Source organism: Pogonomyrmex barbatus, unplaced genomic scaffold (genome assembly GCF_055798465.1).
Source record: "Pogonomyrmex barbatus isolate J1 unplaced genomic scaffold, ASM5579846v1 scaffold1, whole genome shotgun sequence".
In the NCBI taxonomy this organism is placed as follows: domain Eukaryota; kingdom Metazoa; phylum Arthropoda; class Insecta; order Hymenoptera; family Formicidae; genus Pogonomyrmex; species Pogonomyrmex barbatus.
The window spans coordinates 5,439,440-5,458,323 of NW_028297098.1; the positions used below are offsets into that span (position 1 = coordinate 5,439,440).

At 34.6% G+C, this 18,884-nt stretch overlaps 2 protein-coding genes and 1 long non-coding RNA gene across 9 annotated transcripts in view; 2 read left to right on the forward strand and 1 right to left on the reverse strand.

Annotated features, from left to right (window-relative positions):
* Window positions 1–966, forward strand: part of kl-2 (dynein heavy chain 2, axonemal kl-2) — a 43,429-nt gene extending 42,463 nt beyond the window's left edge. Inside the window, exon 66 of the mRNA XM_089081030.1 lies at window positions 37–966. Coding sequence (XP_088937156.1) covers window positions 37–191 — 155 coding nt within the window. The 3' untranslated portion in view covers window positions 192–966. The remainder of the gene's footprint in view (window positions 1–36) is intronic.
* Window positions 967–1,219: 253 nt separating this feature from the next.
* Window positions 1,220–2,854, reverse strand: LOC148937978 (uncharacterized). Its single transcript, XR_016141286.1, has 2 exons — window positions 2,663–2,854; window positions 1,220–1,840 (listed from the first exon to the last, which is right to left on the reverse strand). It is a non-coding gene; the product is annotated as an uncharacterized LOC148937978 (long non-coding RNA).
* A 73-nt stretch (window positions 2,855–2,927) lies between these two features.
* tinc (transmembrane protein tincar) overlaps window positions 2,928–18,884 on the forward strand; it is a 116,119-nt gene continuing 100,162 nt past the window's right edge. For all 7 annotated transcript variants that reach the window (XM_089084676.1, XM_089084720.1, XM_089084711.1 and 4 more), the window contains exon 1: window positions 2,928–3,749. The gene's annotated coding sequence lies outside the window, so the exon portion shown is untranslated. The remainder of the gene's footprint in view (window positions 3,750–18,884) is intronic.

The following is an 18,884-nucleotide window of genomic DNA, read 5'->3' on the forward strand; positions in this document are numbered from 1 at the left end:
TTTCAATTACAACCAACGTTCGTTTAACTTTTGCAGAATTCTACAGCTGTCCTTGTTATTATTACCCCCAGAGGAGCGGAGACCAAATGAGATCTGCATTCGTAGTTGCTGTAGATCTCAAAACTGGAACACAAGATTCGGACTTTTGGGTGAAACGTGGCACTGCGCTTTTACTGAGCCTGGCCATATAAACTTTTCAATTACATATGTTAAATCATGATTCATAAGCCTTACGATTAGTTTAATTTTAGTAATTATATAAATGCACAACGTTTAAAATAAGTTATCCTTATTATATTTTTTTATATTTTCTTTTCTTTATTTATTTATGTTGTATAATTAATAAGAATTGAATAATGTAAAGGTATGTTCATGGAATATATACATAATATTTATTAAATTTATTAAAAAAATATATGTCTATTTTTATGTAAATATTTATTTACATAAATTAAATCATTTTGGGCATATCAAATAACTAATTATAACATAAAAAAATTAATTTATTTAATTATTATATGCACATGCAAGATTTTGCTTCACATAAACAATAAGTAAAACAATAACGTAACAGATAATCAGCACCATCTCTCGTGATCTGTTTGTATTTTGGATAAAGATCTATCTCGTGATCTGTTTGTACTTTGGACAAAGATCTAATATATATTAATTATATTTAATAAATAAAAATACTTTCTAATAGAATTTAAATAAAAATATATATAATTTACTTTTTATAATAAATATATATTATATGGAATAGTTAGTTTGTATAAATATTAGTCATCATTTTTACTCAATCGGTATGAGGATATCAAGTACTGATATGTCATAATACTTGATATACTAATACTTGAATACTTTCTCTTTACCAACTGATATCAACTCAAATATTTTCTTTTTACCAATGGAGCAACTGCAACCATTGCTAATACTTGTATTGAATACTTACAGTAGACACTTGATATTCATACTTTACAACAGTAAGTTCAATCAATATCTATTTTTTTTCAAATATATATACTTACTGTTGTAAATATCCATAGTTTCAGCACCAATATGTAATAAAAAGATTTGTAAATTACTTATAATATTACTTATAATATTAATTGTTAAAGTAATTTATGAGTAAAAGATAGATTTATAAAATCTAATACCAAATAAAACAAAAATTTATATATATTATAATATGTACATACGAGATTTATTTAGAAAATACTTTTATATTTATTCAGATTTGTGAAAGAAAGGTGTTAACAATTATATATGCACAATAATTTTTTAATGAATTATTTAAATTATTATTTCGAAACCATTATTACAATTATATAATTGTTGTTCGACCTTAATAAATTGATATAATGAGGAAAAGCACAACTAAGAAATATATTTTTATAATTCAGCAAAATGATTATGTAAATTTATGTATAAAAGTTTAATTATGTATAATAGTTCATATAAAAATAACATCATCATTGAATTCTCTAATTTATCATGATATATAAGAAAACAATTGATTCGATTTCGCGTACCATCGCGATCGGTTTGAATCTTCCGTATTTACGGTCAGTACACAAGAATATAAGATAGATGAGTCACAAACTGAAGGAGAGAAATAGGAACGGACGAGATGAGATTAAAGGTCGCCGGTATTGGGGAGGATCACAAGCAGCAGGTCGCTCTCACGACTTTGACCCTCTGTACCACGCAATTATTTCTTATTCTCGGTGTAATGGCGCTCAACGAAGATCCTGCAGCATTCAGGGGTCTCTCTTCTACCACCCCGGGTTAATAGTACGAACATCATTTCTTCTTTCTCGCCTCAGGCGCTGCTACATCTCTGCAATGTCTGCCATTTGTCTACTTTTCTTCCCCAGCGTTGCTAACATAGAACTACTCAAACCTATTCCACTCTAAATTATTTTCTTACAATGACATATATTCTGAATGATTTTTTTTTCTAATAATGTAATTTTTTTTATATATTTTTAAATGCATTACTTAAAAAATAAATACTAAGCATTTTTTTTTTCTTATTACATTGATCAAGCACTTTCTGTAATTTTAACTATTAATGATATTTTCATATTTAAAGAATTTTTATATTTTGTGCTGTTTATATTATTACTTGTTTTATTTATAAGTCCTTGTTTTTTTATCTTGCGTTTATAATGTGTAATTTTTATAATCTATTTATCTACTATCTTGAAGATTTTAAGACATTACTTGTAAAGTTAAGAAATTAATTCAAGATTCGTAAAGTTCTTTCGTAAAATTAATTGAACTAATATATAATCAGAACAGCAAAACGACTAGATTTTTTATTTTGGAGACGGAACAAATTTGAAAGATGGGGAAAATTCATTTGATTATAAAGTAGGCAAAAATGAATATCTCTGCTAAATGAATTTATATTGCATTGCACATTTTGTGTCCGATGCTGTCTGATACGGAAGAATAATAGAGGAAAGCGAATGAATAATAGTCGGATAACTAGACAGTCGGGAAAATATTTTTCGGTGGAAAGTCTCCCCGTGTAATTCCACAATAACAAAAAATTTCTAATTATGAGATCGTCATTAGAAATATTCTTACAAATTTAAGCATTTATCGTTCGACAATATCGTAAAACGATATTCTTTTTAATAATAGCGGTACTCACGTTCTATTAAAAAAAAAAAAAAATTATTTTTCCAAAACAGGAGTACAATATCGATGTCAGTGCTTGTTAACAGCATCGAACGGAATCGAAGAGTATCTGAGATACTGAGATACTACCGAAGTCTTCAGGTATCCCTAGGCACTGTAGAATCCTGTCGGAAGAGAATCCCTGCCGGCTCGGGGTCAATGGTGGGAGATCGGTGTTGGTTCGTCGGGCCAATGATGTGAGCGTAATGCGCGGCGCAGATGCGCACGAGATCAAAGCCGCCGAACACCCTCAGAGCGAGCGTGGACGTCCGCCGAGGTACATCTGCCGGTACTCTCGTACGGATCTTCGGCGTTCTCTTCGTACCTGGCATTGCGAACGCGACTCGCGGGATTTCGCGGGACGTTCGCCACGCTCGCACGCGAGTGCTTATCAATCGGCTCGCCTTCTACCTCCGTCCCATCTCCCTTCTTCACCCCTCCTCCCCCCCGCGGCGTCCTCCCCCGCGCGAGAAACGGAGCGTGAGATCCGCGCGCGCTGGTCCATCTCCGGAGTCTGACAATCCGCGTAGTAGCGGCGCCTGAGCTCCAACTTTGAGCGACGCGATTCCGATCACGATACTTATACGAAAAAAAAAAAAAACCGAAAGAAATAAAAAAATCAAGAACGAGGAAGACAACTTCTATCGCGGCGCTCCGATTACGCAGAGTATTTCGATTAAATCTCGATCTCGCTTCGATGCGGAGTCGTGCGATCTTACAAACGACGAGGACGGTGGCATGCCTGGTGATGTAGTGAGTACAGTGCGTCATTTTTTCGCGTTCGAAGGGGTCGCAAACGGCGAGTGTAACACAGCGTGATCGCGGACACGTGAGTCGAAGCTCGCGGTCATCCCCCTTGGCATTCGATATAGTCGTGCACAACGGGCGCGGAATGTAAATACGACCTGCCGTGTCGTTGTTGTTGTTGTTGTTGCCGGATTATTGGCGATGGAATTGTTTACAGTGGTGATTTGAGAGTGCTCGCGAGAAAGTCTGACTTTATCCACGTATCGCAGAACGATCGCAACACTAGGCACCTTCGGAATTCCTTCACACAAAAGGTATGAATCATATCATAATTATAGTGTTATAAAAAAATTTACTTTTAATCGTAGATACATGATAAAGGATGCTTGCTTTGGAGTTAAATTTAAATAGAATATTTTAATATTTAATTATAAATATCTTGACAATTACAATAGAATTTTTCTAGAAAGGAATATATACTATACATAAAGTTTGAGTTAATATTAAGATTTTTTATATTTAATTCAAAATAACTTAGTTTATAAAAGACAATTTCTTTCTTTTATTTATATTTCTAAAAATATTGGCATCCCAAATTAAAGAAATGATTCTGGATTGATTAAAGATTTCATCATTTAATTCCATTATTTAGATTTAATTAAAGATTTTATTCTAAAAAAAGTATATGATTTTTAATTTCTTTTGTAAAATTTTGAGTTTTATCATGCTGTTATCAAGTTTTTTATTAAGAAAAGAAAATGTTAAAGAAAAATTAATATTAAAGTGAAGATATAAAATTTGACTGTTATTTTATTTTTCTGGGTCACTCTATATATATTACATACCACAAGTAAACCGCTGAAGAATTCTACTCTACAAGTAGAATAGTAGAATCAATAATAGAAGAAAATAATATTATTAAAATGATGAATGAAAATAATCGTACAAATTTACGATTTAGCGGTTTATAATTCATTTTTTAGAATAAAATTTCTTGAACTTTCTAAATTCTTAACATATTACATATATATCTATACTTTTACATTAAACAATATATTTTATATATAATAGAGGAAAAATAGGATATAATACCAGAAAAAAGATTAGAGAAATAATAAAATTTTCTGTGTAATATTCAGGTATTATTGATTATTGCAAAAATTTTTACATGTGAAGTTTATATCCTCGTTTATACTTATTTTTAATAATATAATTGATAAAAGAAATGATATCCACTAATATATTTTTTATATGAATCTGATTTAAAATTTTTACCGAAAAACGAGATTTTGTACGCAATATTAGACAGACAAATTCACATACGAATGGCAGGCAGATCGAACAAATATATGCGGGATCTACGGGATTCTCATGGGACAATACGAAAATATTGACGAAATGTAGAGTGCAGTGAACCCATCTGGTGCCGAACGATCTGCATGCGCTTGTTTACATTTTTGAATTTATTTGGTAGAAGAAATGTTTGCTTAGCGTTCACGTACGTGATAAACCATGACAATGTTTTTTCAAAGTATTACGTCTACGTTGCGACGATATCAAATTTTTCGGTTTAAAGTCGAGTTTAATATCGCAAAAAGAATATTGCGCAAAATATCGTAACTTTAGATGCACTCGGAGCATTCGGAGCGTATCCAATTGCGAAATGTTCATGATCACATTCGCGACTGAGTCATTTAATTCGCTCACAAAGGGTTAAGCGTGCAGTGAATAAATTCCAGATGTAGGATAAGCACAATGCGAATGCAACTTATATTATTAAAAAGTTAAAACCGTTAAAATCTTCATTATATTAATGCATATATATATATATATATATATATATATATATATTTTTTTTTTTTATTTTATATGCATATGCATACATTATATATTTATATGCATACATTATATATGCATATATATATATATATATATATATATATATATATTTAATGTATTGATCGAAAAGTAGATTTTTACTTGAGATGTGATCGTATCACGCGATATCTATAAAGCATACCAGTTATAGAACACTCTAACGATCTTCTTCGAAGAATTGGATTTCCGAGTAATGAAAACCATTCTTGAAAATAATTAGAATATAACAGAGAGTTACATAATTTATTATATTTCACATTATTTAGTTCAATTTAAAAGATACTTATAGAATAGAGAATATTTCACTTATAGAATATCAAAATCAACGTAATGAAATATTGAATAATGTTAAAAACAAAATTCCCTCATATCAAGATTTATGCAGTCCAACAAAATACAAATATATGTTTTTATTATACATATATATTTCTATATAAATTAACACTGAAAAAAAGAAATAACAATGTTATAAATAATCAGTGACATGGTGAAATCATAAAGCTTTCTTTGTCACTGTCCAAAACCTCTCGATTTCACATATCGAAACAATGAAAGGTTTAATTGAAAGAACTGTATTAATGAGACTCGTAACGCAATATTGACTCTCAATGAGACGTGACCGCCCGTTAAATTTCCAACTATCTCATTACTGTTCTTTTTTTTTTGCGCCCGCGCTTATGAAATATCTCACGTACTTAGTGCAGATCATCGTCGATCGACGTAATTAAGATCGAGAAGCTCGATCGATTTTTATCGAGCATGAGACAGACCGGGTTATCCATGTACACGTGTCGCACGCGTCCATTGTAGGAAGAAGGATTATTACGCTCTGGCGAGAGGGTCTTAGGGAACGTGTTTCCAAATCGCGTACAACGGTCCCGTTGTCCTCTCATCCCGATTTAGACCCACTGCCATGACGCATACAGCGTACGTTTCGTCACTGTAAACAATCCGGGTCTCGTTATTGTGTCGCCTCGTGGCTGAGAAACTGAGAAGGCGTGAGCTTAGCTTGGCTTCATTGCGTAGTAGGGGCAAAGTACATTGAGTGAATGTGCCGAGTGCACATTCATGGAAACCTCTCTGATTGATCACTTCAGTTCAGATGCGCGAACAAGGGTCGGTAGTACGATTCATTCGCGTGTTTCAGAATAGCGTAAAATGGAACGAAGAGAATTACTCTTTTCAGATATATCGGATCGCTGAAGCGTATAATTCCAAAACTGGCTCGATCTATCTCTAGACATTTATAAGATTAGAATCTATAAGAGATACCTTTGAATTACATAACTTATATTTGACTTTAAGAGATACGCAAGTATCTTGCATATTTATATTTTCTAAATAATATAATTATTAGAGAATTTTATAAAGATGTTATTCATAAATTTTATAATTCTATATTATAAGAAAAAACTGATTGCGAGAACGCTCTCTTTATTTCTGCATATTTGTAGAGTTTATTGATGTAAACGAAAATGGTTAAATCGTCGAAATAGTAGGGTTTGTTTTAACCATTATTCTTCCGGTATGAGAAAGGTTCGTTTCAATCACGTGGAAAACAGAGTAAACTGCGTGCCCCTCGAAAATACATTACCGCCATCATACGTTCCAGGGGTGGTCGACCTGGCGAAAGTGAGTAATCCCCAGCACGCATGCTCCGACCCCCAATATCGTAAAATATCACTGACTTGAATGAGGGGTAGACGGCAGCGAGAGTGTCGGTGCTCTTCTCCTCCCCATAGATAATATTTACCGTCCTTTTCCTATCTCGACGTACACAGGCGCGCACGCCTTAACGAACACCCACGGTGGCTCGTTGATAGGTGGACTTTACCGCTACTTACGAAGGGCTGAAAGTCTGGTGGTTCGTTTCATAGCGCCGCGACTTTCTCTGAAAGGCGGCTTTTCGAATATGAGAGAGTCGTAGCCTCATCCTGGAAGATGTGTCTGGCACTTTGCAGATACGCGGAGCATCTGGTCTTCTCCACGCAAAAGTTTTGTTAAAACTAAATTCTCTCAGCCGTTTCACGGTCCACGTCAATCATAAAACTGAACAAGCATAGTTTAAATAATTTAAATAATATAATAATATAAAATAATAATTTAAATAATTTTCTACTAATTTTATTATGCCAAATTTATTATAATGTAAAGAAATTCATATTTTACAATCTGTACTCTCACGTTATTCGTAACACGTTCTGTGACCTTATATATATATCTAAAATTTCAATTATTTCGAAGATTAATCTTTCATACTTATTGATAAAAAGAAGCTTACTTTACAATGTGTTGTAAATCGGCGTAATAATTTTAGAAAGGGAAGCAATATATAATTTAACAGTTGGGGAAAAGAGAATTTACTCTTCCTCGGGGTGTTGCAAGAGAACGAAATTGTACGCATGGAATTAAAGTCGGGCATCGTAATGCTGTGCTATATCGCATTATAAAGTTATGTAAGCTTCATAATTCATGGCTGAGGAGGTGAACTAATCGACATCGTCTTATAGAATGTATTTACTGACTTCGGGCGTGACGTGAAAACAGATTGACGTTATGGACGTAACGTCTGAATATATAAAATCCATAGGAGCTTCTACTTTTTATATATACTTATGTCATGACGGATGTAAGTTATGATTTCATATCCTGTTTGTTAAAGCCATTCCTTTCGTGAGAATATTTTCGACTGAATCCTTCCGGGCCGATTTAAAGTTCGACTTTAAATGAAATGAACCTTGTTAACCTTTCACCTTGTTAACACATTGTAAATTATACTACAACTCATCTACTCTAATGATATATTCATTTTGACGAACTTTATGAAACTCGATTTTTAAATTATATAATTATATATAACAATATTATTGGGCATAATTAATAATTTTCAATTATAACCGAACAGTTTTCTGCAAAAGGAATTTACACAACTTAATTAATTGATGGGAAATCAATTAATTTTATTATTCGAGAATACATCCTATTTAATACTGAAATGTTCCGAAATATTATACTGCAACTTAAATTTTAGATTAAAGTGAATTCGTATTTTTGCGGACTTAAGGAAAAGTCTAAAGAAATTTAATCTTCACGCGGAAGAAGAACGGTAAATTTCTTGCTAAAATTTAAGGTACACAATTATATTCAAGCTTGATGTCTGGAGAACGCAAACTCGAAAGGATATAAGGGCTGCCAGAATGTTTTAGATAATTTACTGTATATTTAACGATGAGCACACACTTCGCTTGAATAGCTCTCATTTCTGTGACAACGGAGATAGCGAGTAAGGACCTCGGTTTTACCACGGTAAACGAATTTGTTATCGTTGACTTTAAGGTAGTCTCTAGACAGCTATGCGCAACATCGTCAACATTCTCCAGACAAAAACGCACTTGCATCTTTCTCCTTGGTGAAAAGTTAGCAGCGATAAATCCATGAATTTACAAACGTAAACGTTCGGTATTTAATATATAAATTAACAAGATCTAACATAAAAAAAATGACAAAAAGTTTATTATAAAAATTGCAGAAATTATGCAATAATTCTTTTTTAATTGTTTTTACTTTGAGAATCAATATTAATCTGCATAGATCTTCGACATTCTTTATACACTTTTTAAATATTAATAAAAATTATCTGTGCAAATATTGTAATATAAAGATAAAAGTTATTTTTGCCTCGATAATTTAAAAATAATATACTTTCAATGTGATTGAACTTTTATAAACCATAATCGAGATGTATTTATCTGGTGAATAAAGAAGAGAAAAAAATAGCACTTTTTTTTATAAATAAAATCCGATTCTGTTATATATTATATATATATATATATATATATATAGAGAGAGAGAGAGAGAGAGAGAGAGAGAGAGAGAGAGACTTATTGACTAGACTTTGATAAACATGCTTTTTTCATTAAATTTTTATTAAAAAATCAAGCTGATTGAAATATAGCTTGGTTCTGTGACATCGATAAATGCGTTGAACATCGATGCATTGAAGCTTGATTGAGAGCAAATTATTGTGCTTCACACAATTTATTTTACTCGTACTTAACCCGTCGTATATAAACTGCAATTGAACATATTTAACAATAAAAATGGCATTATATCCTTTTTCGTTGTACGGCTCAGTAAGCAGTGGGCGTGGCACGATTCGCGATATCGGGTTTTATGATATCAGTCGACTTGAATGAAATAACACTTACGTGTCAAACTGATTCGAATATCTATCATTTGATTATACACCGGCTAATGATATAGACATGACACAAAGCATATTGAATATCGATGCGATTCGATGAGGCTTAGAGCGAACCGTGCCTTATATGCCTTATATGTCGCGTATTTGCTAAAAGAGAGCGCACTTAACAATAAACGACATTATTCTTCGCCGTTGTATAAGTTGGTATAAGCAATGGGCGTGGCGCGAACCGCAGCACACCGGCTTTTGTGCTACGGTGCACGTACTCGCTCGCCTTTTGTTGTACGCTGCCGTAAGTCGTTCCGGATACGTCGGGGCCGATCGTATCCAAGACGGAGGAGGAGAGAGAGAGAGAGAGAGAGAGAGAGAGAGAGAGGCTGTGTGAAAGAGCGCCCGGGACATATCGCGAGTAATGAAAGTCCGAAAGAACGGACCTGGCGAATGCCGGCGCGACGTATCGTATCGACCGCACGTGTTATTTCCTCGATTACTCGCGAAGCGAGTCACGATCGACAGTTGTTGCATCGCGATTGTGTCGCCCGGCGGTATACGGCCGGTCCATATCATTGTCTTGCGTCAACGTCCTGTGTTTCCCTCGCCTTCCCTTCTCTCCTTCTTTCTTCTTTTCCCGTAAACCGCTTCCATTCGCGATGCAGTTAACGCGAGACCATACGCGCGCGCACAGAAATACGACTCGGCTCAATGGACGTTACTCACGGTGTTACTTACTTGTTACTATTTCTGTCCTAGGTTTCAATGAAAATAAAAACGTGAAGTTTTTAAAAGAGGCTTTCAATAAAATTCAAAAATAGTTTAATAAATAACTATTAATGCTTTCTAATTATTTTGTTTAAGCGTAAGTCTTATTATAATAGAATATTATAATAAATTTACGATACTATTTGAAATATCGAAATGAATATCGGTACGAATATTTATTTTTAATCTTTTTAGCAATTGTCAATGAAAAATATTACGCTGCACTTGATAATAAAATTTAAAACGTCTGCCTAATAATTTTTATTTAACGTTAGAAGCTACTGGTCTCAATTAAAAATGTGATATTAAGTCCAATTCATTGTTAACTCAGTTCGTCTGGGGGACGAAACGCGTTTATAACAATCGATAATCGGTTCTACTCAAATTTTACGGTGATTTATCGCAATAAACAGTCGCGGAGCGTAGTGCATTGGCCAGAACAATTGGAGCGGGGCTACAGAGAGCGTAATTAAAACGCAGTAAATTTTAGCGTGCGCAAGCGAAATACTCGGATGTTTCGTACGACCTCGCGTATCGATCCTCCCCCGCTCATTGTCGGCGATTAATTGCATAGCAGAATCTCTGAGTGTCCGTACAATTGCAAACATGTAATTTGATCAACGAATTCGTCACACATCGTGCGATAGCTATAATAACGGTTATGTTTCCGGAATTCCCAATGTTCACCATGTTTTAATTTTAATTATCTGGTGGTTTATCGATTTTATCGATATGCTGTGATCGGGAAATTTCTGACACTTGATAAAATTGAGCAAAATACAAATAAGCAGATAATTTATCAACTTTGTGTTTCTGCAATTTCACTTTATGTATATAATTGCTCCGTCTTGTAACATACTTTCGTATTTCAATTTTTTTTTTAAGCTTGTCTGATTATTATTCTCGAACATATTTGTAGAATCTAATCGCAATTTTACGCGATGCGAGACTATCAGTGAAGATTCCGCATTGCAGCTATGACGCGTTTAATATAAAGTTGAGGAAAATCGGATTTCTACATAGGAAATCTTTCGAAGCGAATGAAGCGCACGTTGATATCGGCTGTACTACTCAGAAAATCTGTGCGCGAGTGTCGTACGCGTAAGTAAATACGGTGATCGGAAGAGCTCTGTGCAGATGCATGCGCGAGGCGAAGGAGAACGAAAAGCCGGTCTTCGGTGGAACACCTGCTCCACAGGTATGCGCTCCTCTCCACTGTTCTTCGCGTCTGTTCGCCGCATATATCTTGCAACATTCTTCCCATCTCGCTCACTGTGATCGATTTCGAGACTGACAGCGATCAAAAAGTTAAATTCAACATTGTCGAGTGGAAGTCGTGATACAGGTCTATCCAGCGTGTTGCGTTAAATTAATTTTATTTGATAATCATCGATAAGAATTAGTCTGTGGTTTATAAATCTTTTATTTTTGACAGTAAGGAGAAGGAATGCGAATTAAATGTTACATAATGAAGGGAAATTTGTAAAGTTACTTAATGATATGCTATTATTATAATATTATTAAGTATTATTTTAAATAACAATTCAATAATATCCGTTGTTGTATTCTTTTTTTAATAAAAAACTTTGTTGTCAAAGATTTACATTAGTCAAGATGTGATAATAAAGGTTATTCAGACAATGTTATTCTCGATTACATCTTTAAAATTTTAAAACATAGAGAGATCTAATGGTTTTCATGTATAAAAGAAATAATCCATAATCTTCACGATTATCGAACGGACACGAAAGGCATATACTGATTTAAATTACCGCACAATAGCGTCGCCTGCAGGAAACCAGTTTGCCGGGTGTTCAGCCTGTTCTTGCGTAGCCATACAGTATTTGAAGGACTTGGGCCACTACCAACCACAGACTTGCTAAACTACATGAAGCAATTTTGACAAGCGAGAAATTGAGAAAGGCCATTAAATTATTAATGAGCTTTAGTATAATATAATATAATATAATTTCTATAATTTTTTATTTATTTATTTTTATTAAAAAAAATAATTTTTAATCATTCAAATCTAATAATAAATATATTTTTTTAATAATTTTATTTTACGTATGTAACTTTCTTTTATATAATTAAATAAATTTTTACATGTTAAAAACTGTAGAAAAGTATATAAAAGATATTTTTTATGTTTTATGTTATTTATATATGTTAAACAATTTGTATACTGTGTTGTATATTGTGTGCCATTTATTGGAATATAATATAAATATACAAAGTTTAATGGTTTTTTAAATATATTAAGTAATTCTGTAACAATAAGTTATTATTATAATAAGTTTATGAAATATTCTGTCTGTATAATATTCTGTCTACAGCTGAATTATTGACAGTTTTTTATTTGCCCTGAAAATTTCATATTTCAACGTTTATGCCATTAACATTGATGCTTCTTCTTTGAATTTCCCTTTTATTCCGCGTGATACGGTTGCCGCGCTTTTCTGCTGCTCGTTCCGTTTAATGAAGTCTCTTATTAGCTTTCGTTGCTCTGTTATTCCAATGTAATTCTTATTTGCATTGCGCGTATCTATCTAGTTGGCACTGTCGCTCATTATTCATGAACGCATATCTACATTTCTTCGGCTTTTACATTTTTTAGTCGACGAGTTAACTGAATTAATAAGTAACTAACTAAATATTCAACGCAATCAATTATTCTATTCTAATTAGACGACATCAAATATGAATGACAGTTTGCAAAGTACATTGTGACAAAATGTTAAAGCAAGAAGACTTTTTAACAATCTGTATATTATTCGCATTATAATATTATAATTGCGTAAAATTTTATCGATATATATCATTTTACATTATATTTCTTTAATATTCCACAAATATTATATTCTTCTTTTCTGAAGTGAAAGATTCTTCGATCGTCTATAAACTACCTTGTTCCTTAACCTTGCGCTGCTTGCATCGAATCTTGCAGCTGCATCACTCGTCTTTTTGTACCTTAACACATTGCAGACGAGAGCTACCAGAATTCCGTATCACACAATTCCGCAGACAATTTTCGAAGCCCGCCGGCAATATGTTATAGCATTAAGCAGTTTTGTTTGTTAGAGAAACGCTATTAATTACTGTTAATTACCCGAAGGATAACATCCTTCTACTATATTGCTGCATTGTGTCTTAAGATATGGGAATAAGGCTAACAGATTCCACTTCCTCGCAAATACTCCCATACGAGGTAGAATTTGATGCAAATTTATAATGTAATACGATGTTTAATTCTCCGGCAACGGTACTCGCTTCAACATCAAATACTTTCGTTCCGCCGTTCTTTCGCTGGATAACGTTTTCGATTATGTAAGAAGTACATGACCGATTGTGCGTCTGTAGGAAACTGTACCGCTGTATGAATTTCCAATCGCGTTTTATCATAATTTTTATTTCGTATTAATCGCTCGCAATTATTTCGGGCCGAGTAACTTTCACAGCAGAGCTGCTTAATGATGTGGCAGAGCCGGGCAATCACTACGGAACACCTGCCCCGGACGTATTTATGTTAGCCGACCCTCTCTCTCGCTTGATTCTGACACTGCGTGCCCCGTAAGGTACGAGACGCCGTCGTATGCAACTGGCCAACCTTCGACGCTCCCTTTGAGCGGAATATATCCTTTATGTCGCCGTAAACGAACAGTAATGCGATAACGATGGTGATAAACGAGTGCGAGCGTCACGGATACCCTCTGTCGTAAAAATACTAGAGGCGTTCGTATAATGCGCGCCTCTCGTAAAACTTATTAAATACGCGCTGTTGTATAACGGAATTTTCTAATATCGCGTGTATGCACTCGGGTCGTTGCTCGTTAGAATAAAATTCCACAGACAGATCGATTTTTCGTTGATTGCCGTATGCGCAGTCATGCGATGGTTTTATATACGTCGTTCGTTTCGTTTTGCTGCTGGATACAACGGATTTACAGATGCGGTTTCGCCGTGGCGCGTGAATTGATGATATTGATGAAATACATCAATTACATATTTCACATCGTCGCGAAATAACTATCATCACAACAGCGCAGTCTACCTCGTTCGGTAATTTTAATATAAATTTAAAAACTCATCTTTACCAAAATAATTATTTGTCACGTTAATACAATTTTTAAGCAAGCCTCAAAGAAATGCGAAATTCATTTGATAAGCGAAGGGGAGATACTATGTGAAATCGTGTAAAAGATTTTACAGATGACAAGTGAGTCGTTAAGTGTTAATACGGATATATCCGTGTTTTTTATCCTTGAGATACTCTTATCACACCATCCAAGCGAATCTGTGAATATCGACAATTTACCAGCGCTACTTTCTCAAGTGGAAGATCTCGTAGATCTCGTATGCAAATCATATTATCGCGGAAGTTAATACACATACACGTACAACATGCGGCCTCCGACGTTCATGTTTTACGGGATTAGGTACGGGTTTAAATTTACAACGTCCGTGGTATTATCGATTATAGATATATATATATGTATATACATAGCCTAATATAAGATGTTATTAAACGAGTGCCAAATAAAATAATCAAGAAAACATATACGTGAATGTGGAAGGAATTTGCTGGCTCAAATTTATTGGCACATATTCATGACACTTTTATTATATTTGAATCTCGAAGTCTTTAAAGAATATATTATACGCTTGTCGTATGTGTGAAAGTATCATTTAAACGAACGTACTTAACTTGTCTCTGCCAAATATTGATTAATAAAATATAAATAAATTGATTTTTTAATAGAATAAATAGTAGAATTTATTATAGATAGCGGTTTATTTTTATTTTTTTTTTGAAATTATAATTATATTCAATATATTTTTGACAGATTTTTTTTTCTTTATGGAATGGCGCATGTTAAACATTAAAACGTTACAATATTAATCATACGTCAAATTGTTAGTTCTCACTGAGTTAGTTCTCACGAGTATCAAGCAACTTAGAGTATGATAATTAATGTCACGAAACATACATTTCTTACATGTGCACCGCGTTACTAGCGAGTATGCCTGCATCTCCGACACGTGCTGCGACATTGCTCGCACGTGTACGGCAAGTGTGCGTTCTGTTTTGCATTGAAATGCAATTATGACGCGTAGCTTTAATATTAAAGTCTGAGAAAAGTCAATACTATATATTACAAACAGATTATCACTGTTTTGCATTGAATATATTATTGATATTGCATGTTATTTTTAACTTAAGCAATAACTTTGTCTTAATTTCAAAATAATTTCAATTTTTTACGGATTGCACTATGTAAATACTATTTTTTATAAATCCATATGGAACATAAAACTATTTTATTAATTAAAATCAAAAAAATAAATAAAATATATAAATTTTATCTTCCCCTTAAGTTTACAAAAATACGTATGTTGTGATTAAACACAAAATAAATAAATACATATATAAATATTTTAAACACAAAATAAATAAATACATATATAAATATTTTCCTTTTAAATTAAAAATATATATATTGTGATTTCATCTTGTGCATGCGTTCGATCGTGATCCAAATATGTACGTTCGCTTTTCTAGAGCAATATCAGCGAACGATACCACACGAGTTAGGAGAGATTGTTCAATGAAAAACGACCGAACAGGAACCGATCGCTGCGTGCAGCAAGCACATCAGTGGCGTTTATCCTGGATACGAGTGGACAATGCAACGTTTACACCTATTGCTCCGTATTTCCAAGAACCATTGATAGCCAGTATAAAGAGACGGCTTCGAACCGTAATACTCGTTGTATTCAGCCGGTTTCGCTGTCGACCAGCGGACGAATGTGAAATGTACAGCGACGATATCGCATGCTTTCCACCTATCTCGGTATAGAGGTACCAGAAGAGAGCAGGCACGATCTCTATTCACGGCGAGCCTCTAACTTTCCAGACGACAAAAGTTTATGAAATTCCTCAAAAGCTTGGCCTACGACGTGGACGTCGGCGTGACGGTACGGATGGAACTTTTCGAGCTTTCATTAGAACGTGAGAGAACCTCTTGGGCAGGCCATTTCGCGGCGTCGCACTCTCGCGATGACGTTTACTGCATCGCCTATTGTTTTCATTCATAGCAGCTCGCAATTATTCCATCCTGCTGGTCCAATTCCCAGCGCCAGCATTATCGTTCAAACGATGGATATCCCTGTCTAAATTTATATCTCACTTGTATGTATATCTCACCGCGGCATATGTAATTTATATGAAAATGTAGCCTGTTGGCTAAAATTATTACGGAGCGATTGGCTTAAATTTCAGAGACCTCAAAGTGTTTCATCAACTACTATAAAGTTGTTCGCACATGCGAAACATTATACCTTGCTAAACTGCCGCTAAATCGCTTTGCACTCCGTGGAACTTGGATTGTAGCGGTTTATGATAACGTTGTTGACTAGATAATAGCACCGGTGTCGCCGAACAAGATGGCTGAAGGTTGTTTGCCTGTCAAACGCCGGACTCCTATTACCCTCATACCATAGCTTCGTGTGTTTGGTCTATATTAGACTGCTCTATTCCGAGTCTCAGACCTATGGAATATACCGATGTGTAGAGGCGAGAAATTGGCGAACCGCATAGAAACGCTGTCATGGCTTCCCATAAACGCTGTCAGCGCTTCTAAGATTAATTGTCGCGAGATACGCGTTGGTCATCGCTGTAATCATCGCGAGTGCACTCGTGATTAGGGCGTCTCATCAGGACATTATGCTTTTGACGTATCATATCGATGCTTCCTTTTTTATCTCGCTTACCTCGGGCGAACGTGCACAACACGTGCCGACTTGCCGCTATATCGATCACAACGGCATCAGTAAGTAGCGTAATGCAAGGAACGCATTTGCGCGGGACGAAATTTCCCACGGGTTCCGCAGGCACTTTTCGCAGTCCTTTATCTTCGAGCTCCACCCTCAAGCTACACGATTCTTGGTAACTTGGCACTGCCGGTAACCCGATAACCCACGCTTAGCTATGTCTTCGCAAGACCGTAGTTTCGTTAGTCCATTGTCCCGCCAAGTTTGCCGTAACCCAATACTTATTGTGCATCTCCCGCCACGTCCGAGTTCCTTTGTTGGTAACTAGGATACTTATTATCAGGCAACGCGTCAAGACACACGTTACTCCTGTTTCTAATCTGATTCCGAGAAATGAACTGACGGATATAAAAATTTCGCCAGGCATTTTCGATAATGAAAGAAGATATTCCATTTTCTGCACGCCGACGACCGAGCATTCAATAAGTGAACGATCATCCTTAATGCCTTAACAAACATCTTATTTGTAATGATATGTTGCGGGTGAATCTAGAGTCGTTTGATCATAATAGCACGCTATGTTCAATAATGCAAGAATTCAAAGTCGATATTTGAAGATAGAGCGGAGGCATAATAAATAAAACTTTAATGATCGATTTATGTATGACACAGGAAAAGATTAAGAAGCATAAATGTTGCAAAATTGATTAAGTGCTCGTGTAACTTTTATTAACATAAGTGCTTGCGTAGGGGCAATTTGATCTCTGTTTTAATTTATTTATATCTCGTGTATAAATAAAACTTTTTATATTTATTTATTAACTAATTTGTAAACTGAGACATGTTTTACATAAATATAAAATAACAATTTGTAAGCATTATAAATTAAAATTTCATATCTTAAAAAATATTTCTTTACGTAACGTTTTGATTAGTAAATGCAAGTAGCTTTTAAGTCTGGGTCAGTTTGATCCTCACGCCAGCACTTATCGGTTAACGTGTTATCGATTCTAAATGTTTTATTCAATATTTCCTCTTCTATATCCCTCTGAAACAATTCTTCAATTCAAGCTGTTTTTCTCCGAGCTGTTTTAATTAAAAAATCTCTTTCATCCAATATCAGCGAGGTGTTTCCTGGAGAGGAGAGTAACGTAATACATGACGTTTATGCTAGTTACGGTACCATATGCCACATAAGCAAACCCTGCCACGCGAGGGGTCGATGGTAGTTAATGTAAAAACTTGCGTGCTGACCTGCAAGGCTATTTCTAACGGGTCGATATATTCTACTTCGCGCTGTATATCAGGTAAAGAATACCCGACAGTGGTAGCTAGGGGCCACTGACATGAATTATTACTCCCGACAGGATTCGACAAGCGCGCGCGGGGGACAAGCACAAATTACTTCCTCGCTTCTTCCATTTCGTACAAATGACGGTGCGTCTTTCACTATCGCGAACGCACTGCCTTAATTTTTATTCGGCACGACAGAAAGGAGAATCTTACTTCTTAAAGTAATGGATCCGTATAAGAATCGCGATCCTATTAGCACAAAATGCTACGTAAGTGAATTGCTTGCTACTTGCCACTTAAAAGGTTTGATAAGCGCGACGGTTAAAATCGGAATGCAATGATTGGATTTTATATTTTTGTACATACATACATACATTTAACATCGTTTGCAAAATGTTTTGCCTCCACTTTATAAAACGTTCAATTTTTTTCGTAAAATGCATATTGCTTTTGCGTACAAATTTCCGTGTAAAAATATCAGCCCGACGTTCGTGTTTTTATTGCGAGATTGTCGATAACGATAACGACTAATGGAGAGATGCAG